Genomic DNA, 24655 nt, shown 5'->3' with positions numbered 1-24655 from the left:
GACACCGTCTGGAAGAGGCCTTGACTATTCAAGGACCCAACCTCAACAAAGTTTCTGTGCTAAAGGGAAGGACTGGAAATCACTGGGGCAGGGACACAGAAGAACTGGACTGTGCTTTCAAAGGGCAGGTGCTCTGCCAAATTCCCGCCTAACCATTTGGTGGTACTGTTAGTGATTGTGCAACTACTACACACTACTAAATGCAAATATTATAACATAAATGTTTATGGTTACAGGATATGTGCTCACTTGTGTTCAACACCCTCCTTCCTTTTGAAATCTGAAGTCATGGTAATCTGCTTCTTGTTTTGAGATTTCGTCCAAACAGGCTTATCTGGCAGGCGATAGAGATGGCAAATAAATTAAACTTACCTTATATAAGCTTAAATTCCTTTATACTGATATCAGTCTAGTCCCCCATCAAATACTATATCAAGGTGATGCATTTTTTCCCCCTCCAGGTACACTTTTTTTAGAAGATAAGATTGCATAGTCTGCTTCTGTCCTGTGGCTTTTCATAGACAAGAGCACTGCATTGAAGAGAAATATAAATTACTAGCAGGTTTTTATCTGTTTGGCAGCTTTTGTTGGTTTTCCAAATGTGTGGCTTGAGAGTTCCATGTTTATGTAGAGTTCACTGATTCTGTTTAATGCCACCCTTCTGACTTGTTTTCAGTTCTATGCACCTTGGTGTGGCCATTGCAAGAAATTGGAGCCTGTGTGGAATGAAGTTGGTATAGAGATAAGAAGCAGTGGGTCTCCAGTAAAAGTTGGGAAGATGGATGCGACTTCCTATTCTAGTAAGTATGTGTTGTGTAGGCATAGTTTCATTGTCAACTAGTTTTGAAAATGAAACAGCCAGAAGGATTACTATTAAAAAAAGACTATATCATATAAACAAACGGATTTGTCTTGAAGGATCTGCTGGCTAAGTGTAGCAGTAAGTATCGAAGACGTGACTGTATCGTATCCCACTGTTAGTGACTTTTCAACTCATGCTGCTATGATTTACCTCTTCAACCAAAACCTCAGATCCTTATACACTTAAAACAAATAAGAAGAGAGGAGTAACCTCATAGAAGATAGGGCCCTGAAAAGTGCTATCTTTGGTACAAGTTTCTTTAATTTCTTTTTAAGGTGCTTGATCTGATTTACAGCGCCCACCATAATAAGATACAACTTGTCTGTTTTAGGTTCCTTACTTTACTGTTACTAGACCAAATAGATCTACTTGCACTTTCAGAATTGTAAAGTGCTTTCTCATGGTCAATCCTTAAGGAATTACACACATCTTGTTGAAATCATTGCCTCACTGGACAGCAGATTTCTGTCCACCTTCTCATTAAGCCTTCTCTTAAAAAGACACTGTTATCTTCAATATTTGAAATTGATTAACTTAAAAAAATCCATCTTCTGATTGTAAAAAACGGTTAAGAAAAAATATTTGTATTTTGTTTTCCTGTTATATTTAAAAGTGTCATTTTGGGCGTGCCAGATGGTAATAGCCCCAGATGTCCTAGGGCTCCCCTTCCTCTCTGTGCACACACTTGCCTATTCTGATTTCACTTTTAGCTATGCTGGTACACTTACTGTAAATATACTCTTGCAAGGCCTATGGAAGAGTGTGCAGGAGAGCTTCCCTAGGGCTGTGCGTGAAGATGATATCATTCTGCTTGTACTTGTGACAGATAGTGCAGCAGACGATGAAAATTGAAACTGTGCAAAGTGCCATCAAATACAGAGTGTAACCAAATGAACAAAAATGTTTTTTCTAACCCTGGATTATTGTACAATGTTTTCAAATGGAAATGTGACTGTTTTTAAGTTGAAAATGTAATATTGGTTGGTTTTGTACTGTGATAATTCCCAAGAGTCCCAGTCATGATTCTTATTATGTTAGACCATGTATGACCATATCATACTGATCAGTAGTTCTTACAGCACATTATAAAGGAAGAAGGCATCATTATCCCTGTTTTATAGAGAGGGAAATGGAGGCAGAGAGAGGTGAAGTGCCTTGATCAAGGTCACCCAGTTGGCTAGTGGCAGTTGGGAATGTAACACAGCTCTCTTGATTCCCAGTCAAGCGCTCTGCCTACTAGGCCATCTGAATAAGAGTTCCCATCCTGAAGTGCATATGCCTGTTAGGAGTCCAGTGTAGGATTGGGGCTTAAGCAGTTCTTTCATCCTTCAGTTCTCTTGTTTTCACTGCATTTTAATTTATTATACCTGTAGGAGAGGTGTTTCCAGACCATTTCTGAAGGGGGACATCGGAATTTTTGTCCAGCACTAGCGAGGTTGCAGTTCAGTTCCCATTCTTAGTCAAACAGTTGTGGCATTTGGAGTTAATGCCTCAAAATCTTGCCGGGGCTTAGTTTGAAAATTGGTAACTTCTTTGGTTGCTTAAAGTGGACATTGTACAGACATGAAACACATCAGTGAAGTTCACCAGTGTCCTAAATTGTTTTTAGGAGAATCTCTTTGCTAGGAAAGAGGATAATTGGGGATCTTCTTGGTAATAACTGATGTTGCAAGCCATTCTAAACTATACAGATGAAGGGGGTAGTCTGGCTCACAGGAAGCTTGGGTAGTTTTTTAGAAGTGGATGGCTGTGCACAAGCCAGTGAACAGAGGGAAATGATGCAGCATTGGAGGAGAGAGAACATCAGATGTGTCCTCACAAGAAGAAAACATAAGCAGCAACTTGTGTTAAGGGGTATATAGTGTTTAGCTAGTACTGAGCAGAAAGCTTCTGTCACACTCAGTTGTACAACATAGGGGATTAATGGATAAATACACAGACTCTTGGATCAGTTGCCATGAGTCTTAATAGGATTCTGACTTTGAAGTCCCTTTTTGCATATGCCAAATAAAACTCCCTCACACATCGTGCATGGCTGCCTGCACCTAGGGGGCTGGCTATAACACCATTTGTACATTGACATACTAAGACTAGGTCAAATAGGGGATAGGGCTCTTTTTCCACAATGGAGAAGGGGATGTTAGTGCATCACAATGAGTCCACAATCAATAGGGATGTGGAAAATCTTTTAGCATTGCTGTATGTCTCCACCAGGTCATGTAGAAACTGAAAATTAATCTTGCGGGGAGAGGGGGATAGGAGATCAGCTGAAAACTAGCGAGAAACCTCCTACTCAAGAGCTTCTGGGTTTATTCATTCATTTTACAAGTATGTTGCTCTTGATCAGTTAATGCAGTTTTGGTAAGCACTCCAACAGCATAGAGTGTTACACAAATTAACTGCTATGGACACTTAAACAAAACACTCCTTACAACCAGTATCTCAAAACTTTGACTTTGCAATACTATCCTACCTTGCATGTAGAACCACAGTTCATTTTGCAGGTTTTATAGTTGGGGTAAAGGGACAGAGGACTACAATTTTCAGCTTCACCTCTCAACAACTCATTATCCTTATGGTGAAAAAGGTCTTGAAATAACAGCCCTACCACAAGCAAACACACCAGGTCCTTTGCAGGAATCATCTCTGGCTGTCTTAGAATGATGTAAACCTCTGTTTAGATTCTGAAAGACTTCTGGGTTTACCAGCTGCAGTAATTTAACAGATGAATAGGGATTTGAGGTAAGATTTTCAAGAGCGCCTGTGTGCCTTAATCTCCTAAATCCTGTTTTCAAGGAAATTTAGGCTGTAATGTCAGGATTTACCAAGATATTTAGGTGCCTGAAGATGCAGATAGGCACCAAGCTGGATTTTCAAGTGTTTCTAAGCAATTAAATGGGATGATGAGGGTGGGAGGACCAAGGCTCTGAGGTGGCACCGAGCATTCTCTCCCTCAGGTGCTTGGCTGACTAGTTCTTGCTCACATGCTCAGGGTCTAACTTATTGCCCTATGTGAGCTTTGGAAGGAATTTTTCTCCAGCTCAGATGGATCCCTTCCTTTGTAGCATGTATCTTTAGGTGTCTATATACCATGGAAAATCTGTTCCTTAAGGCCTAAGCCTCTTTTGAAAATGGGACTAGGAGCCGAGTTAACACCAGCATTTTTGATAATGTTATTTTTGCTGCTGATTTGCTAATTTCTTGAGGTAACATTGTTTGGATGGAAAATTGTGGTTCCCCTGTCCCATGTGAGTCAGCAGATACTTGCATTATCGTAGTTTCTAGGAGCCTCTGTTATCAGTCAGGACCTGTGTTGTGTTGTACAAACACAGAACAAATGACAGTCCCTACTCCAAAGAGTTTAAAGTATGAGACAGGACCCAACAGGTGCAGACATATGGAGGAGTACAAGGAAACAATAACACACTATTGGTTAGCGTGGTAGGCTGTGGCAAGCATCGTTTAGAGTAAAATCCCATACAAAATGAGCAGACTGGAGGTATAGCCATTTAGATTTGGGGAAATATCCTGGAATTAGGTGGTAGTGACGGATATGGCATTCACTAAAACTCAGCAAGCTATTAAGAAGTACATGAAGCAGCCCAGATTGTTTGAAGTTAAGCTAAGAGCTTCAGATATAAGTATGCCAGCATATTGTTGACTGCAAGATGTTTTTATTAATACATAATAGCCATGTCGACAATAAAGTAGACCTGGAAAAATGGCATTTTAAATACGTTTTCATGGCAGAGTAGTATTGCAAGCTTCCATGTCCTGAAAGATGCATAAAAAACTTAGGGAGCACTAAATTTCACTAGGAATGTAAAAGGTTAACCGGTCAGCTGATTAACGGGTAAGCATTAGCCTTACTGGTTAACCCACCTTACCTGTTAACCCCAGGCCAAGCGGCCAACTCCAATGGCCCTGCACCAGCTGGAGCAGCCCCAGCTGCACTGAGTGGCCAGAGTGGCACAGCCCCAGCTGCGCCAGTGTATCGGCCCCAGCTGCTTAATCAGTTAACGGTTTAAACGACATATTTTTAATTATGTAAACGGTTAACTTTTTAAATGCTGTTTACATCCCTAAATCTCACTACTACTGAATTAGTCCTAATTTAAAACGGTGAGACGAAGGGGTGGGGGTGGAGGTGGAGATCTGGCTTCCTTAATAGGTCACATTCAGTGATACCCTCTTCTCCTAGGCTTTAACCAGTCCCATAAAATGTAGTACAAAAAAGCCACTAAAGTGTGGACACTAGAGCAAAAAGCATATACAATGCTAGTGTTGCCAGTTTATTTGGTGTACTTTAAATTAAGCTCTGGTTTGTAGAGTCCTGTAATTATGTGAGAATCCTAGCTTTCATTTAAAAAGAAATAAGTTTCTAGCCCCCAGACTTGCAGAAAGAAGCTTAAAAATGTACACTCTAAAGGCTTAGAACCAAATAAGCAAATAAAAAGAATTGGAATATACATATTTTTAAAAATCTCATGATTTTTTTGAATGCACGACATTGGCAATACTATAATGCTTTGTGGGGCGGGGGGACCTAGTTGAGCACATGCGAAAACGTGTTGCAGAGTGTCATACATTCTGGACAGCTGTGGTCCAGATGTGTTGATGTTGGTGGCTACCAGTGCTCCAGGCCCAGACCCTCTCTCAGGGTCAAGAAGAACTTGTCTGTTCTCTTCCTTCTGCTGTAGCTGACACTGTCCCAAATAGGATTATGCTGCTTGCACACAGCTGTGCAATGACCACATCAATTTTGGGGACTTGAACCACTACTGATACTAGTAGTACTGCTACTTAATTGCCATGTACACTGTATACATAAATTTAGCCACATTAATGTGGCTGTGCATTTAACTTATCTCATTTGTGACAAAAATGACACAGGCAGTACAAAAAATAGGAAATGCTGAGTTAAGGTGACACATGCTTCACAAAATAAACACACAGCCTTAAATCTGTCTCCACAAGGTTGCCCAGAGAATGTCAGACCTTCCCCGTCCTAAAAAAAAAAATCTACCACTTTCTCAGTCTGCCAGAAATCTAAATCAGGACTACGGTTCATTGAGTCCCAACAGTGCATTACATGGCATTTGTGTTGGACTGTGTATCGCTAACTAGTTGCTGTTGGTTTATAGAGATTACAATAGAAATATTGGTATCACTACTATTCTTCATCAGCATGGTTTCAGTTAGGACGTTTACAGCAAATATGATTTCATGAACTTTATACAGGTTACAAGTATTTCCAACTTCCAGTAATAATATGACAAGCACCTTGAAAGGAATGGATTTAAGTTTGAGAGAGGTGTCACCTTAAACAGGCAATATAACATTTAACTTTTTTTTAGTTGAATAAATGTCATAGGGTGAGAAACAATTCTTTGCTGCAACTAAACAGCATGTCCACTCAGCTTGACTACAGCTGTTTCTATACTGTATAGAGTAATGGCTGTGGCCCACTCTTCTCATCACTCCCATCTCCCTATGCAATGCAGGTTCAGGGACTGACTTTCCAGTAAAAGTCATAGTATAATGCTGTATCTGTCTGTGTTCCTTTACCACTCTGATCACCAAGGAATAGAAGCCTTTATTATCTGTCTGCTAAGACTGACAATAGGATAAAAGAATCTGGATATTTTTATAAGGCTTTTTAAAATATATATTTTGTGTGTTAGCTGACATGTATACATACTACTAGTGAGCATGTATGCTACATTTTCATGACAATGAGTCTGTAACATGTCTCCACTTAATTAATAAAATGACTAATTCAGTTCCAGTGATTGAAAATCAATTGATTTTGAGGTAAGAAAAATGATAACATATGCATGTTTTTGTTTAAACAGTATTTATTATACAAACCATGTAGTTCCTCTTTTGCATAAATGAGAGGAAAACAGAAACCTAACCAAATGTGTCTTTCAGGTATTGCCTCTGAATATGGAGTTAGAGGTTATCCAACAATTAAACTGTAAGTTGATCTTTCCTGTATTATATTTTTATATGTCACTGTGACGGGTTCGGTCACAGAGACCCCCCCTTGGGACTGTTACCTGACGTGCTGAGATAACCTCTGAGCCCATTTTCCCTTCCAGTTTAGGACTCCAGAACTCTGCCTTGTTGAGCCAGACACACTAGCCTGCTACAACACAGACCCAGGTCTGGTCCAAGCCCCCAAAGCTGCAGACTTTAACCAAAAACTGCTCAGCAGGTCACCTATCCCCAGCACGCAGACACCCAGTCCCCAATGGGATCTAAACCCCAAATAAATCTGCTTTACTCTGTATAAAGCTTATCCAGGGTAAACTCATAAATTGTCTGTCCTCCATAACACTGATAGAGAGAGATGCACAGCTGTTTGACCCCCCCTCTTCCCCCCCCCGGTATTAATCACTTACTCTGGGTTTACTAATAAACAAAAGTGATTTTATTAAGTACAAAAAGTAGGATTTAAGTGGTTTCAAGTGATAACAGACAGAACAAAATAAGTCACCAAGCAAAATAAAGCAAAAACACGCAAGTCTAAGCCTAATATATTAAAAAACTGTTTACAGGTAAAATCTCACCCTCAGAGATGTTGCAATAAGCTTCTTTCACAGACTAGACTTCTTCCTAGTCTGGGGCCAATCCTTTTCTCTGGTACAGTCTTTGTTAGTTGCAGCAAACATCTTATGAGAGAACCCCGAGTTTCCACCTAACTGGAAGCCTCCTTTGTTCTTTTCCACCCCTTTTATAGCTTTGGCACATTTGGAAACTTTGGTTTCTCTGGGTCCCCACCTCTCCTTCTGAATGGAAAAGTACCAGATTTAAGATGGATCTCATTACCAGGTGACATGGTCACATGTCACTGTAAGATCTCATTCTTCATTACCCATGGGCTGGCCCATAGGCACACAGGAAGGCTTGCAAGTAAATAAACCATCCGCAACCAATTGTCCTAGTCAATGGGAGCCATCAAGACTCTAAATAGCTATTAATGGCCCACACTTTGCATAGTTACAGTAAGACCTCAGAGTTACACTTCATATTTCTAGCTTCAGATACAAGAATGATACATGCATACAAATAGGATGAACACACTCAGTAGATTATAAGCTTTGTAATGATACCTTACAAGAGACCTTTTGCGTAAAGCATATTCCAGTTACATCATATTCACATTCATAAGAATGTTTCCATAAAACATTATGGACTGCAATGTCACAATGGAGTTTGAGGTTATCCATCAATTAAGCTAGAAGTTGACCTTTTCTGCATTATATTTTTATATATCAATCCTCACTATCGCTCACTTTCCTTTGTAAAAGGGGAATAAAAAACAAACGAATATACAGAAAAATCTTAACAGCTGATACCAGTAAGAAGCAGGAAGAGAAAATAACAATTCATTTTGGAGCCAGTTGTGAATCAGTTACTACTGAACTGGATAATATTTTTTAAAAATTCTTTTGTTTACATTTAAGGTTCTTTGTTATACTAAGCTTTTAAACAAGGTGGTGGTATAAGTAAGTTGAGTATTAATTAAGCTGAAACAAGCTTATATAATCATATAAACCATAGTCTCATAAAATATTGTTTAAAGGGACATAATGAACTTGAAATCCAGTAAATTTCAGTTGACAAATTAAACGTAGTTTCAGGTATGAAACCTATACCTGAGTCACCCTGCCAGTATTTGACTTTCTGATTGCATTTCCCCATTTTTAATGACTTTTCCGTCCCATATTGCTATGTGTAGGGCCTACCAAATTCACAGCCGTGAAAAAGTGTCACAGACCATGAAATCTGGTCTCCCTCCTGTGAAATCTGGTCTTTTGTGTGCTTTTACCTTATACTATATAGATTTCACAGGGCATACCAGTTTTTCTCAAATTGGGGGTCCTGACCAAAAGGGAGTTTCATGGAGTTGCAAGGTTATTTTAGGGGGGTCACAGTATTACCATCCTTCTACACTTTCTTCAGATCTGGGCAGCCAGAGAGCAGGGGCTGCTGGCCGGACGTCCAGCTCTGAAGGCAGCGCCCCACCAGCAGCATCCATACCATGCCATCCTTACTTCTCTGCTGCTACTAACAGCGGCTCTCCCTTCAGATCTGGGGTCCCAGCCAGCAGCCCCCGCTCTCCAGCTGCCCAGCTCTGAAGGCAGCACTGCCACCAGCAGCAGCGCAGAAGTAAGGGTAGCAGTACTGCAACTCCCCTACAATAACCTTGTGATCCCCCCCACAACTCCTTTTTTTGGGGTCAGGACCCCTACAATTACAACACTGTAACATTTCAGATTTAAATAGCTGCAATCATGACATTTACGATTTTTAAAATTCTATGACTGTGAAATTGACCAAAATGGGCCATGAATTTGGTAGGGCCCGAGCTATGTGTGAAAAGACCCATACAGCCAGGGAAACTAACTGCTGTATAAGGTAAAAGGTGAAAGTGACTGTACACACAATGGTATAAAGTAAAAACAGGAAACTGTATTTTTCTCTCATTTTTCAGGTGCAGTTATTAAAAATGAAAATTTGGGAAATGGTCAGACTTAGAATTCTTTATTTCCCCATGGAATTATCAAAGGATTTGGATTGTCTTTAGTTATATTTCCAAAGGGCTGTGGCATTGAAATATTGTAGCTTGTTACAGGCTGCAGGTAAAAAACTTTGTTGTCATGAATATTCAGGCGCTGAAAATTGGTCTTAAGGACACCAAAAAATAATGTAACTGACCCAGATGGGTTCTCTTTTAAAGGAAATCCTGTTGTTCTTCACTGTCATAAATCCTACGTGAATATTTTTTCTGATTTAATAAAAGCAAGTTAGATCCCACCCCATCAATTACATACAGTAACCTATTACAGTTTCTTGTCTGCCTCACTGGAGGGTGGATTAACTGAGTGTTCAGTTTAAGAAACCTTTGCAGATGATCACAATGGAATACCATTTTCATTTGCCCTTTCTGTTTTGCTTTTTTCAAATAGTAAAAGGGTATCCTAAGGCTTTTTTTGATAAGGAGTAATAAATGGAAATTTTTAATATCTCTTTATAGGGTCTAAATGCTTAATTCTTTTTCATAGTCTGAGAGCAAATCTTCTCTAGTTTTTGTAGTTCTAATATATTGTCATTAGAAAGCACATGATAGCTAGCATGTACAACAGAACTTATTTTCAGAAGACAGTGTGGTGTGATTTTTTTTCCTCCCTCATTCTGATTATATTGTACTGTTCCACTGAGCTACTTTTTCTATTTAAAGATTGATTCTTTTTTCTAATGTTTTGAAAAATAAAGTTGCTCAGCACTTACTAATAATTGAATATTAGAAATATAGGGAAGCTGTGTTTTTGCATATTCAGCTAACTGATTTATTTTAGTTATGAACAAAGATAATGAAACAATTTTTCAGAGTTTTGTTTTTTTCCCCTCTAGCTTAAAAGGTGACTTGGCATACAACTATAGAGGACCTAGAACCAAAGATGATATAATTGAATTTGCTAACAGAGTAGCAGGGTAAGTATTCATAATCTTCTTTGAAGATACCAGTGATTTACATGGTTTTATTGAATTTGCCCCATTTGATTTTTTCAAAGGAGAGCCAAAAGCTGGGCTTCTTTGACAGAAATGTCCTTGACCTGTTAATGTAGTCTTTTATTCTTACAATACTTTGTAAGAATCAGTGGCTTCCATCTTGTTCATTTATTATAGTTTGAATTAGATGTGAACTGTAAAGAAAATTGAGTTAAGCCCAGAAATAGATTAAATACTTCCACTAACCATGCTGGGAGGTGAGTTGGGGGTCATTCAGTAATGGAATACGTATTAAACAGTGAGTGGACTCCTCAGTAAAGACAGTGTCTTTGCAGTAAATACAGATTACTAATCAATCTTTCTGCAAAACTTTTTTATATTGCCTGCCTCCTACAGCCTGGTTAGTGGAGACATGTAGAACCTATTGGGTTTAAAATGATGATCAAGTTTACTTTCTAATTTACCTTTACAAGAGGTAACATAATCTTTACCCCATCTGATTTAGTAGTCATTTATTTCAGTGAGGGGAAGTCTGTGGCATAGTCTAGTGCAGTGTTTCTCATTTATGTGTTGTTTTTTAGGCTAATGCAAGTGTTTGTATAGGTCAGGTTTGGAGGACAGGAGAAAGTGTTAAGTGCAAGCCATCTAAGTTCCCGTCTATAATTTTGCATAGTGGAAGTCTTAATATATACACAAAACATAAGAACGGCCATACTGGGTCAGACCAAAGGTCCATCTAGCCTAGTATCCTGTCTTCCAACAGTGGCCAATGCCAGGTGCCCCAGAGGGAATGAACAGAACAGGTAATCATCAAGTGATCCATCCCTTGTCACCCATTCCCGGCTTCTTCCAAACAGAGACTAGGTACACCATCCCTGAACATCCTGGCTAATAGTCATTGATGATGGATCTATCCTCCATGCATTTATCTTGTTCTTTTTTGAACCCTGTTATGGTCTTGGCCTTCACAACATCCTCTGGCAAGGAGTTCCACAGGTTGACCGTGCGTTATGTGAAGAAATACTTCCTCTTGTTTAAAATACAGTAACTCCTCACTTAACGTCATCCTGGTTAACATTGTTTCGTTGTTACATTGCTGATCAATAGGAGAACATGCTTGTTTAAAGTTGCGCAGTGTTCCCTTATAACATTGTTTGGTAGCCGCCTGCTTTGTTCACTGCCTGCAGAAAGAGCAGCCTGTTGAAGCTAGCTATGCTGACCTGGTTGTAAGAGATTTTATAGAGTGATAATATGTAACGTGAGTGTTTCTGATGCAATTGCTCTTAAACTCCGTAGTTAAGTTTTTAATGTGTTTTGACATTGATTTCAGTAATGATGCAACATTAGCAATTAATTACTGAACAAGTTACATTAGGCAGAATGATGCAATGCCTGAAATAGATCATTGAGACTGCACATGTTTTTTGGAACAGATACTGCTTAAGGTGTCAGAGAGAGATTTAAAAATGCCCCACCATATATAGTTTGCAGATTTACCTCTGCAGTTGTGAAAAAGTATGTTTAGTTAAGATGTTAGTAGTCTTTCACTATATCTAATCATATGGGCTATATCAGTTAGAAGCTCATTTTCTGCCACTGTTTTATTTTTTAATTATAAAATTAAAATGAAATGTTTTTGAATAGTGAAAGAGTCACTGGTGTTAAACTGAGCTATTGAGAAAATTATTTTTTCTCAGCTGTCACACGTCAGCTCTCCTGGGATGATGCAGTATTTATTCTATTACTTACAGGAAGATGGAGAAATAGCGGCAAATTAATTCTGTGGGACAATTAGCAATCTAGCAAAGGAAATAATTGTGGCTTCTACTGCCCCCCCCCCCCCCCCCCAAAAAAAAATTGCCACCATGGATTTCCCCCCATACGGATAATTGCAACCTTGGCACACGAGCTCAGAATCTTCTAGAGAACAGTTTCTGCTTGGGACTATTCAAATTTCCTCTCTTCTCACTTACCTGGGGTTTAGAGCATAAAAATAGGGACATGGACCTAAACTGCTTTTCCGTACTTTCCAGTAGTCTATGAATACCGGTAATCTCCAAACTAGAATCGCTTACAAAACCCATATTCCCAAGTTGCTATGCCTCTTTCAGAAATAACTACACCATACATCAGATGGCTTTTATGTAGTGTCAGGATTACTGTTTAATTCTTCTTACTAAGAATTGATATAATTGGTAAATTCCATTGCACTGTAGCACCAGTCACTATTTGCTGTTCTTAAATACAGAGTTCTAGTATTTTCAAGTTTAGACTTGTGGAATGGGCAGTCAGAATTGTACAATTTAGATGAGCGTATGTTTTCTTTGAATTTTCAAAAAAAACCTGAATGTTTCTTTATATTTCCCTTTTCCCCAGGCCTCTTATCCGGCCACTTCCTAGCCAGCAAATGTTTGAACATGTGCACAAGAGGCATCGTGTACTTTTTTTGTATGTTGGTGGGGAATCTCCTTTAAAGGTTTGAAACTTCATTAAATTCATTTGTTTTTTGTTTTTGATCTTTATAGAGGCAGTCTAAAAGTGACTTATGCATATCTCTCCTAAAAAAGTGAGAAAGTAATTGTATATTTTAAAGAGATTATAGTTGTAGGTAAGAAGCTGAATAGTCTCTAATTTTAGAACTACTTTGATAATAGCATAATATATACACTTTTTTTATCTTAATGTATGTGTTTATAGACATTTACCAAACATGCTGGTAATGATAACTCTAGATCTGAGTGCTGTCTCTCCTCTTGTAATCATTGTGTCGTGGGACTCCGAAGTCCTAATAATGTAAAACAGTATTTTAAAATTATACTTAACCTTAGATATGCCAAATGTTTTTGTTGTTTTGAGGCATAAGGCATGCATTCATAATAGTTAAACTTAAAAGTTATTTAATGTAGCATTTACTGTGTGGCACAGTTATACTGAAGAGAGAATTTTTTTGTTAATATGATAGGTTTTATGGTCTTTTTTTTTTTTATACTGAAGTTCTATGCTACATCTTAGTAAGTTTCTCTTTAGTTAGGTGGAAAGAAACTCTGTGTATTTGGTCTTCATTTTAACAAAATCCTCAGAAAATTTCTAAAACTCTTACTGTTGTTGACTGTATCACTTCCATTATGTTGACATAATGTGCACATGTACCTTTATGGTGTGTGTCCTTTTTGCTCTAATACATATTAATAGGGATGTCAAGTGATTAAAACAAAATAATTGCACGATTAAAAAAAAATTAATCACACGATTAAACGCATGTTAAACAGTAATAGAATACCATTTATTTAAATATTTTTGGATGTTTTCTACATTTTCTAATATATTGATTTCGACTGCAACACAGAATGCAAAGTGTACAATGCTCACTTTATATATTTATTACAAATATTTGCACTGTAAAAAACAATAAATAGAATTTTTCAGTTCACCTCATACAAGTACTATAGTGTAATCTCTTTGTAATGGAAGTTGAACTTAGAAATGTAGAATTATGTACAAAAAATAAATGCATTGAGAAATAAAACAATGTAAAACTTTAAAACCTACAAGTCCACTCAGTCCTACTTCAGCCAATTGCTCAGACAAACAAGTTTGGTTACAATTTTCAGGAGGTAATGCTGCCCACATCTTGTTTACAATGTCACCTAAAAGTGAAAACAGACGTTCACATGGCACTGTTGTAGCCGACATTGCAAGATATTTATGTGCCAGATGCCCTGAAGATTCATATGTGCCTTCATGCTTCAACCACCATTCCAGAAGGCATGTGTCCATGCTGATGACGGATTCCGTTCAATAACGATCCAAAGCAGAGCGAACCGACGCATGCTCATTTTCATCATCTGAGTCAAATGCTACCAGCAGAAGGTTGATTTTCTTTTCTGGTGGTTAGGGTTCTGTAGTTTCCTCATCGGGATGTTGCTCTTTTAAGACATCTGAAAGCATGCTTCACACCTCTCCCCTCTCAGATTTTGGAAGGCACTTGAGATTCTTAAACCTTGGGTCGAGTGCTATATCTATCCTTAGAAATCTCACATTGGTACCTTCTTTGCGTTTTGTGAAATCTGCAGTGAAAGTGTTCTTAAAACGAACATGTCTTGAGTCATCATCCGAGACTGCTATAACATGAAATATATGGCAGAATGTGGGTAAAACAGAACAGGAGACGTACAGTTCTCCCCCAAGGAGTTCAGTCACAAATTTAATTAATGTATTTTTTTTTTAATGAGCATCATCAGCATGGAAGCATGTCCTCTGGAATGGTGGCCAAAGTATGAAGGGGCATATGGACGTTTAGCATATCTGGCACATAAATACCTTGTGTCATAAATATAAAGGGAAGGGTAAACCCCTTTAAAATCCCTCCTGGCCAGAGGAAAACTCCTCTCACCTGTAAAGGGTTAAGAAGCTAAAGGTAACCTCGCTGGCAACTGACCAAAATGACCAATGAGGAGACAAGATACTTTCAAAAGCTGGGAGGAGGGAGAGAAACAAAGGGGTCTCTGTCTATATGCTGCATTTGCTGGGGATAGAACAGGAATGGAGTCTTAAAACTTTTAGTAAGTAATCTAGCTAGGTATGTGTTAGATTATGATTTCTTTAAATGGCTGAGAAAAGAACTGTGCTGAATAGAATGACTATTTCTGTCTGTGAGTCTTTTTTGTAACTTAAGGTTTTGCCTAGAGGGATTCTCTATGTTTTGAATCTAATTACCCTGTAAGGTACCTACCTACCTGATTTTATAGGGGTGATTCCTTTACTCCTATTTATTTCTATTTCTATTAAAAGTCTTCTTGTAAGAAAACTGAATGCTTTTTCATTGTTCTCAGATCCAAGGGTTTGGGTCTGTGGTCACCTATGCAAATTGAGGAGGCTTTTTATCCAACATTTCCCAGGAAGTGGGGTGCAAGGGTTGGGAGGATTTTGTGGGGAAAGACGTGTCCAAACTACGTTTCCCAGTAAACCCAGTTAGAGTTTGGTGGTGGCAGTGGTTATTCCAAAGATAAAATTAATTTGTACCTTGGGGAAGTTTTAACCTAAGCTGGTAAAAGTAAGCTTAGGAGGTTTTCATGCAGGACCCCACATCTGTAGCCTAAAGTTCAGAGTGGGGGAGGAACCTTGACACCTTGCAACGCCAGCCTCAAAAGTGCCAGGCTGTTCTCACTTTCAGGTGACACTGTAAATAAGCCCTGGTCTACAGTAGGACTTTAGGTCGAATTTAGCAGCGTTAAATTGATGTAAACCTACACCCGTCCACACGATGAAGCCCTTTATTTCGACTTAAGGGGCTCTTAAAATCTATTTCCGTACTCCACCCCCGACAAGTGGATTAGCGCTTAAGTCGGCCTTGCCGGGTCGAATTTGGGATACTGTGGACACATTTCGACGGTATTGGCCTCCGGGACCTATCCCAGAGTGCTCCATTGTGACCGCTCTGTACAGCACTCTCAACTCAGATGCACTGGCCAGGTAGACAGGAAAAGAACTGCGAACTTGTGAATCTCATTCCCTGTTTAGCCAGCGTGGCAAGCTGCAGGTGACCATGCAGAGCTCATCAGCAGAGGTGACCATGATGGAGTCCCAGAATCGCAAAAGGGCTCCAGCATGGACCGAACGGGAGGTACGGGATCTGATCGCTGTATGGGGAGAGGAATCCGTGCTATCAGAACTCTGTTCCAGTTTTCAAAATGCCAAAACCTTTGTCAAAATCTCCCAAAGCATGAAGGACAGAGGCCTTAACAGGGATCCGAAGCAGTGCCGCTTGAAACTTAAGGAGCTGAGGCAAGCCTACCAGAAAACCAGAGGGGCGAACGGCCGCTCCGGGTCAGAGCCCCAAACATGCCGCTTCTATGATGAGCTACATGCCATTTTAGGGGGTTCAGCCACCACTACCCCAGCCGTGTTGTTTGACTCCTTCAATGGAGATAGAGGCAACACGGAAGCAGGTTTTGGGGATGAGAAAGATAGCTCACAGCAAGCAAGTGGAGAAACCGGTTTTCCCGACAGCCAGGAACTGTTTCTCACCCTGGACCTGGAGCCAGTACCCCCCAAACCCACCCAAGGCTGCCTCCTGGACCCGGCAGGCGGAGAAGGGACCTCCGGTGAGTGTACCTTTTTAAAATACTATACATGGTTTAAAAGCAAGCATGTGAAAGGATTAATTTGCCCTGGCATTCGCAGCTCTCCTGGATGTACTCCCAAAGCCTTTGCAAAAGGTTTCTAGGGAGGGCAGCCTTATTCCGTCCACCGTGGTAGGACACTTTACCACTCCAGGCCAGTATTGCGTACTCGGGAATCATTGTAGAACAAAGCATTGCAGTGTATGTTTGCTGGTGTTCAAACAACATCCGTTCTTTATCTCTCTGTGTTATCCTCAGGAGAGTGAGATATCATTCATGGTCTCCTGGTTGAAATAGGGTGCTTTTCTTCAGGGGACATTCAGAGGAGCCCGTTCCTGCTGAGCTGTTTGCCTGTGGCTGAACAGAAATGTTCCCTGCTGTTAGCCACGGGGAGGGGGGAGGGTTGAGGGGGTAGCCACGTGGTGGGGGGAGGCAAAATGCGACCTTGTAACAAAAGCACATGTGCTATGTATGTAATGTTAACAGCAAGGTTTACCCTGAAAGAGTGTAGCCACTGTTTTATAAAATGTGTCTTTTTAAATACCGCTGTCCCTTTTTTTTCTCCACCAGCTGCATGTGTTTCAATGATCACAGGATTTTCTCCTTCCCAGAGGCTAGTGAAGATTAGAAAGAAAAAAAAAACGCACTCGTGATGAAATGTTCTCTGAGATCATTCTGTCCTCCCACACTGACAGAGCACAGACAAATGCATGGAGGCAAATAATGTCAGAGTGCAGGAAAGCACAAAATGACTGGGAGGAGAGGTGGCTGGCTGAAGAGAGTAAGTGGTGGGCTGAAGACAGGGCTGAAGCTCAAGTGTGGCGGCAGCGTGATGAGAGGAAGCAGGATTCAATGCTGAGGCTGCTGGAGGATCAAACCAGTATGCTCCAGTGTATGGTTGAGCTGCAGCAAAGGTAGCTGGAGACAGACTGCCCCTACAGCCCCTGTGTAACCAACCGCCCTCCTCCCCAAGTTCCATAGCCTCCACACCCAGACGCCCAAGAACGCGGTGGGGGTGCCACCGGCCAACCAGCCACTCCGCCACAGAGGATTGCCCAAAAAAAAGAAGGCTGGCATTCAATAAATTTTAAAGTTGTAAACTTTTAAAGTGCTGTGTGGCATTTTCCTTCCCTCCTCCACCACCCCTCCTGGGCTACCTTGGTAGTCATCCCCCTATTTGTGTGATGAATGAATAAAGAATGCATGAATGTGAAGCAACAATGACTTTATTGCCTCTGCAAGCAATGAGTAAAGGGAGGAGGGGAGGGTGGTTAGCTTGCAGGGAAGTAGAGTGAACCAAGGGGTGGGGGGTTTCATCAAGGAGAAACAAAGAGAACTTTCACACCGTAGCCTGGCCAGTCATGAAACTGGTTTTCAAAGCTTCTCTGATGCGTACTGCGCCCTCCTGTGCTCTTCTAGCCGCCCTGGTGTCTGGCTGTGCATAACCAGCAGCCAGGCGATTTGCCTCAACCTCCCACCCCGCCATAAACGTCTCCCCCTTATTCTCACAGATATTGTGGAGCACACAGCAAGCAGTAATAACAGTGGGAATATTGGTTTCCCTGAGGTCTAAGCGAGTCAGTAAACTGCGCCAGCGTGCCTTTAAACGTCCAAATGCACATTCTACCACCATTCTGCACTTGCTCAGCCTGTAGTTGAACAGCTCCTGACTACTGTCCAGGCTGCCTGTGTACGGCTTCATGAGCCATGGCATTAAGGGGTAGGCTGGGTCCCCAAGGATACATATAGGCATTTCAATATCCCCAACAGTTATTTTCTGGTCTGGGAATAAAGTCCCTTCCTGCAGCTTTTGAAACAGACCAGAGTTCCTGAAGATGCGAGCGTCATGTACCTTTCCCGGCCATCTCACGTTGATGTTGGTGAAACGTCCCTTGTGATCCACCAGAGCTTGCAGCACTATTGAAAAGTACCCCTTGCGGTTTATGTACTCGGCGGGTTGGTGCTCCGGTGCCAAGATAGGGATATGGGTTCCGTCTATGGCCCCACCACAGTTAGGGAATCCCATTGCAGCAAAGCCATCCACTATGACCTTCACATTTCCCAGGGTCACTACCCTTGATATCAGCAGATCTTTGATTGTGTGGGCTACTTGCATCACAGCACCCAACTGTAGATTTGCCCACTCCAAATTGATTCCCAACTGACCGGTAGCTGTCTGGCGTTGCAAGCTTCCACAGGGCTATCGCCACTCGCTTGTCAACTGTGAGGGCTGCTCTCATCTTGGTATTCGTGCACTTCAGGGCAGGGGAAAGCAAATCACAAAGTTCCATGAAAGTGCCCTTACGCATGCAAAAGTTTCGCAGCCACTGGGAATCGTCCCACCAGTCTGTGCTTGTTTCCCGAGCCCAGAATCGGCGTTCCACGGCATGAACCTGCCCCATTAGCACCATGATGCATGCATTGTCAGGGCCCATGCTTTCAGAAAAATCTGTGTCCGTGTCCTGATCACTCATGTGACCGCGCTGACGTCGCCTCCTCGCCCGGTATCGCTCTGCCAGGTTCTGGTGCTGCATATACTGCTGGATAATGCGTGTGGTGTTTAATGTACTCCTAATTGCCAAAGTGAGCTGAGCGGCCTCCATGCTTGCCTTGGTATGGCGTCCACACAGAAAAAAGGCTCAGAACGATTGTCCGCCGTTGCTCTGACAGAGGGAGGGGCGACTGACGACATGGCTTACAGGGTTGGCTTCAGGGAGCTAAAATCAACAAAAGGGGTGGCTTTACATCAAGGAGTATTTCAGGCAGGACTTCACGGAGGGTTCCAATAAAATATGGTGCACCTAAGTTATTGTTCTTATTGGAACAAGGAGGTTAGTCTGGCCTCTGATTGATACATGGCTAGATTTACCTCGATGCACCTTCTCTGTGAGTGACTGCATTGTGACCTAGAGGAATGAGTCACCCATATGGGGGGAGAAAATGCGTACAAAACAAATCTGGTCTATTTCTTGTTTTGATCCACTCCATCTATCTTTTACATCTTTGGGTGGCAGCAGACGGTGCAGAAGGACTGCATGCCATCCACATCTCATGGCTGCCCGGCAGAAGATGATGCAATAGGACTGCTAGCAATCCGTATTGCCTGCCTGCTCACCATAAGACGGTTCAATAGGACTGACTGCAGGACTAAAGAGAATGACCTGGTCAAGTCACTCCAAATTTAGTCCCTGCGCCCATGTCTGCCCAGTCGCTCCTGGCCGACGTGGCCCGGAGCACCTCGGACATGACGACGACGACTACCAGTCGTACTGTACCGTCTGCTGCCACAAGGCAAGGGGTTGATGCTGCTGTGTAGCAATGCAGTACCACGTCTGCCAGCACCCAGGAGACATAGGGTGACGGTTACCTGAGCGGGCTTCATGCTTGCCGTGGTATGGCGTCTGCACAGGTAACTCAGGGAAAAAAGGCGCAAAACGATTGTCTGCCCTTGCTTTCACGGAGGGAGGGAGGGAACGGAGGCCTGATGATATGTACCTGGAACCACCCGCGACAATGTTTTTTGCCCCATCAGGCATTGGGATCTCAACCTAGAATTCCAATGGGCAGCGGAGACTGCGGGAACTGTGGAATAGCTACCCACAGTGCAACACTCCGGAAGTCGACACTTGCCTCGATACTGTGGAAGCACTCCGCCGAGTTAATGCACTTAATGCGCTTAGAGCATTTTCTGTGGGGACACACACACTCGAATATATAAAACCAATTTCTAAAAAAATGACTTCTATAAATTCGACCTAATTCCGTAGTGTAGACATACCGTAAGAGGCAGTCAACAGTATCTCCTGTAAATTTAAACAAATTTGTTTGTCTTAGTGATTGGCTGAATAGGAAGTAGGACTGAGTGGACTTGTAGGCTCTGGAATTTTACATTGTTTTGTTTTTGAGTGCGGTTATGTAACAAAAAAAATCTGTGTTTGTAAGTTACACTTTCACGATAAAGAGATTGCACTCCGTACTTGTATGAGATGAATTGAAAAATTCTATTTCTTTTGTTTATCATTTTTACAGTGCAAATATTTGTAATAAAAATAATATAAAGTGAGAAGTGCACTCTTTGTATTCTGTGTTGTAATAGAAATCAATATATTTGAAAATGTAGAAAAACATCCACAAATATTTAATAAATTTCATTTGGTATTCTATTGTTTAACAGTGTGATTAATCACAATTTTTTTAATCACCGTTAATTTTTTGAGTTAATCGAATGAATTAACTGTGATTAATCAACAGCCCTACTTATTAGTAGACATTTATTTGTGGTTTAAGATCCATGTACTGCCAAAATAAAGTGAACATAATACAGAAAATTCAAATGGTCTTTGTCTAAGAATACTCCTGTAATACAACTCCAAATAAACCAGTTAGATTTGTTGAGGTCTGTCAAGTTTTTTTTCTTAGTTTGAATGGAACAATGCGGGCACTGAACCATGGTTCAGAACAGTATTACTTGCCTAGCTTTTGTTCTACACCCAGTGTACTACAACTTGTTCTACACCTTGTAACTTATAAAAGGGATGCCCCTAACATAGCTACATCATTTTACACTGGCATGTTTAGCCATGTAGTGCAGATGAGCCACAGGTAAGCTTTCTATTCTAATTTTGTTACATTATCTTTTTATATTTTACTTTTAAAAAAGTAGAAGAAAATGTTTGTATTTTGATAGACTTTTTTCTGTTAATGTTTGTACCAAGATTTGAGAAATTTTTAAAAAATGTCTCTTGTTTGTTTGTATTTTTGCAGGAGAAATACATAGAAGTTGCTTCAGAACTAATTGTCTATACATACTTTTTTTCTGCCTCAGAAGAGGTGCTACCTGAGGTAAATTCACTTTATCAGATACTTCAACCTCTACTTCCTCAAGTTGTATTTAGCACAACCGTAGCCTTTTAATTCTTGCTGTTTCTGACCTCAAACACTACAGAAAACTGGTCAGTAATAGTAATCACTCTAATGAATAACTATTTCTAAATAAAGAATCTCATAGAGAAACATGGATTTGGAACTGAGTTACAGTTACGGAATACTCTGTTACCTTCTAAATACGTGTTAGCATATTGATCACCAGCAATATTAAAACCTCTGTCTTTAAAAGAGGGAAAAATCCTATCAAATTATTCATTATAATAGCTTGAAATACAGTTGAAAAGTTTTACAAATTTTTTTTTGTTCTTGCAGTATTTGTTAGGTTGATCAGGCGGTCCTGTTTTGCACTGACCACGTGACTTTTTCAGAGAAGGCATTGAGGTGCAATAGGAACTTAAATAGAATAAGTAGGATTGCAGAACACAGTTTGTTATAATCTTAGTTTCAATATCATCTAATTTATCAAAACTGATTTTGGACCCAAAACTGAGTTATTCCAGACTTTACATATAACCATTTCTGAAATACATTTTTTTTAAGAGCTGTATTTTTATGCTAGTAACTAATGATTTTTTGAAAACAAAATCAGAATTGCCATTCACTGAATCCTTAATGAGGACTAGTAGCTTTTGACAAAATTGAAGAAATAAATTCAGAACCTTAGAATATAGTATGCTGAAAATTATCTGTGCATGCTTTCTCCTCTAGTGGGAATAGATAGCAGTTTTTGGGGAGGAAAAATGGTCCCTGGAATGGAAAGGACAGGAGGAACTCTCACCCCAAACTCCAGCCCAGAAATGGGTTCCCAAGATGCTTCAAAGTACCACCCAAGAAACAGGTGCAAAAGCCCAATTCTCATACTCAGTTGTCCCTCATTAACTGAGCTGTCTGAGTCCCAGTGACAAACCCCGAGGAAGCCAAACTGTACTAATCAGGTTTTCCAAGGAGGAGTTGAGACGCGGAAAGTCTCGTGCATTTGTAGCTGGGAAAGGGCAGTTTTATGTGTTTGATACTAGGGAATGGGATTTGAATGTTATACTACTTTACTAGCATAAAGAAGTGTATAAAAACCATATGGTGTGGTTTTGTCAAGGGGTTATGTCTGCAGTGCTAAATGACTTGAGATTGCATGACTTGAAAAATCGTGTATCTTTAATAAAAGCATTATTTTTTATAAAACAGCTGTTTAAAACCTACTGAGCCTATTGCTACAATAAAATTGGTTGTAAATACAAAATGCTAGAAAAACCACATTACGTCATTATTTTCCTGACGTTATAAGGCAAGTGTTGTCTAGAGGCTGGAGTCCGGAGACTGTGGCTGTATTATCGGCTGTTCCACTGACTCGCTGTAACAACTTTGATAAGTCACTTGTCCAAGATTTTCAAAAAATGTTCTTTAAAGTTAGGTTTCTAAATCTATATTTATTTACCTATGGCTTGATTTTTGGAGGTGCTGAGCATTTGCAGTTTTTATCAGCCTCAGTGGAATTTATTGGTGGATGGCACTTCTGAAAATTAGGTTACTTGGTTAAGAGCCTAACCTTCTTTTGCTGTAGTTGTATGTACTTTACAATATAGTCACAAGTGCTTTGAGGTTTAACATTTGTAAAGCCAAGCCCTATGAGATATTTTGATCACAAGTATACTGCAGAAGAGCCAAGTAGGTATAGTTTTTTTTAAATATCCTACGGGGAAATAAGCAAATTGTAAAACAGGTGAGTGTAAATTTTATGTAATTCTCACTTAAGGTGCTCTCACAAACTTTAACCCTGCCCATTTGCACTAATTCATTATTGTATGCTATTTTATTTCACAACTCCCACCTCTGCTCTAGAGCAGAGTAGTGAAGGTAGAGTTAAAGCTGCTAGCTCCGATTTATGAGTCTGATGTAATTTACGCCAGGGACCAAACCAGCCCCCAGACAGCCTTAGTCACCTCTGCCGTTTGTGGAGCTTCCTGGGGCACAGAGAATGGGGCCAAGAAGTGTAACACAAGCCAAAAAAGAACTGGGTTTCTAACTTTCTCAGGTATGATAGAAGGATGTCATCATTTTTATTTTGAAAATGTTTTTTGTTTTAAAATTGCCACCTGTTTGTGGGAGAGACAGAGATTTAAAATACTTGTCTTGTTAAAAATCCACAACTTTGTCAAACTAACCTCATCCTCCTAAAACATTTTTTAATAGGATGTACAAAAACCTTTTGTTTTCTCTTCACTGAATGCATCAGCATTTGAGTAAGAAATATAGTTCCTAGTGCTGGAGAAAGTACTAATATAAATTAGGAAATTGGAAATTTAAACAAAAATGTAATTTCCACATAAAATTAGATTTTTTTTTTAAAGTTGGAATGTAAAAAAGATAAAATTGTTAAAAGGGGAAGCAAGGGAGTATGTTTCCAAGCTTCTATGTTATAGACAAGGCTGAGAGAATATGTAAGTGTCCTGTTTAATTATTTGAGGGGTTTTTTACTTCAGACTGGTGAGTTTAAGGTTTGTGCAGTTAAAATGCCTGTCTTAATCATCCATGGGATGATTAAAAGTCATCTCTCACTCTTTTAGTATGTGACACTGCCTGAATTGCCTGCTGTTGTGGTCTTCAAAGATGGAACTTACTTTGTATATGATGGTAAGTACAAGTGTGTACTGTTCACCTACAGGCAAAATATTCAAAGTATATTTGAGGGAAATCAAAACACAGGCATTCTTTTTGAAGGAGAAATTTTAAAAAAGATTCACCAGGTTTATATTGGATAATCTTTTCTTTGTGAAGGAAAGAAAGGGAGAATTGCTGTTTATATCTCTATTATGTAAGTCTGATTTTTTTAACGGAACAAATAAAGCACTGGAGTGAGAATTTTGTTCAGCTGCGATAAATGTAGTAAAGATAGAAGCAACTGAAATTTGACTTTGCATTTTTTGCTCGAATGTACTCTTGCATGTTACAGGTAGAGTACTGGCATGCCAAATGAATCCAATGGTTCCAGTTACTCACTACCCAAGATTGATAGTAGAGCTGAGGGGTTGAATGATGGAAAGCCGCCAAATGCTAAATGACTCCTCTCCACATGGTGGTATGCCCTATTATAGGACCTGAGCACCATATTGAATATTTATGCTATTGCTCATTCCTCCATGCCCAAATTTATTCTTTTCACTCACATAATACTGAGGTGTACTTATCCTGAGGTCAACCTATATTAATAGGTATTAATACCACTTTAACTCATTATCATACCCATCACTTCTTGCTTAAGCCAGTT

The 24655-nt window shown here is 40.2% G+C and overlaps 1 protein-coding gene across 3 annotated transcripts in view; it reads left to right on the top strand.

Moving 5' to 3' along the window:
• Positions 1-24655, top strand: part of TMX3 (thioredoxin related transmembrane protein 3) — a 62409-nt gene that overhangs the window by 8268 nt on the left and 29486 nt on the right. For all 3 annotated transcript variants that reach the window (XM_077810481.1, XM_077810482.1, XM_077810483.1), the window contains exons 4-9: positions 677-800; positions 6797-6842; positions 10286-10366; positions 12761-12860; positions 21271-21348; positions 23955-24021. In XM_077810481.1, the coding sequence (XP_077666607.1) occupies positions 677-800; positions 6797-6842; positions 10286-10366; positions 12761-12860; positions 21271-21348; positions 23955-24021 (496 nt within the window). The remainder of the gene's footprint in view (positions 1-676; positions 801-6796; positions 6843-10285; positions 10367-12760; positions 12861-21270; positions 21349-23954; positions 24022-24655) is intronic.

The sequence above is a fragment of the Eretmochelys imbricata genome, chromosome 2, assembly GCF_965152235.1.
Source record: "Eretmochelys imbricata isolate rEreImb1 chromosome 2, rEreImb1.hap1, whole genome shotgun sequence".
Taxonomy (NCBI): domain Eukaryota; kingdom Metazoa; phylum Chordata; order Testudines; family Cheloniidae; genus Eretmochelys; species Eretmochelys imbricata.
The sequence above is the reverse complement of the archived record's forward strand: the minus strand, read 5'-3'. Positions and strand labels throughout refer to the sequence as shown.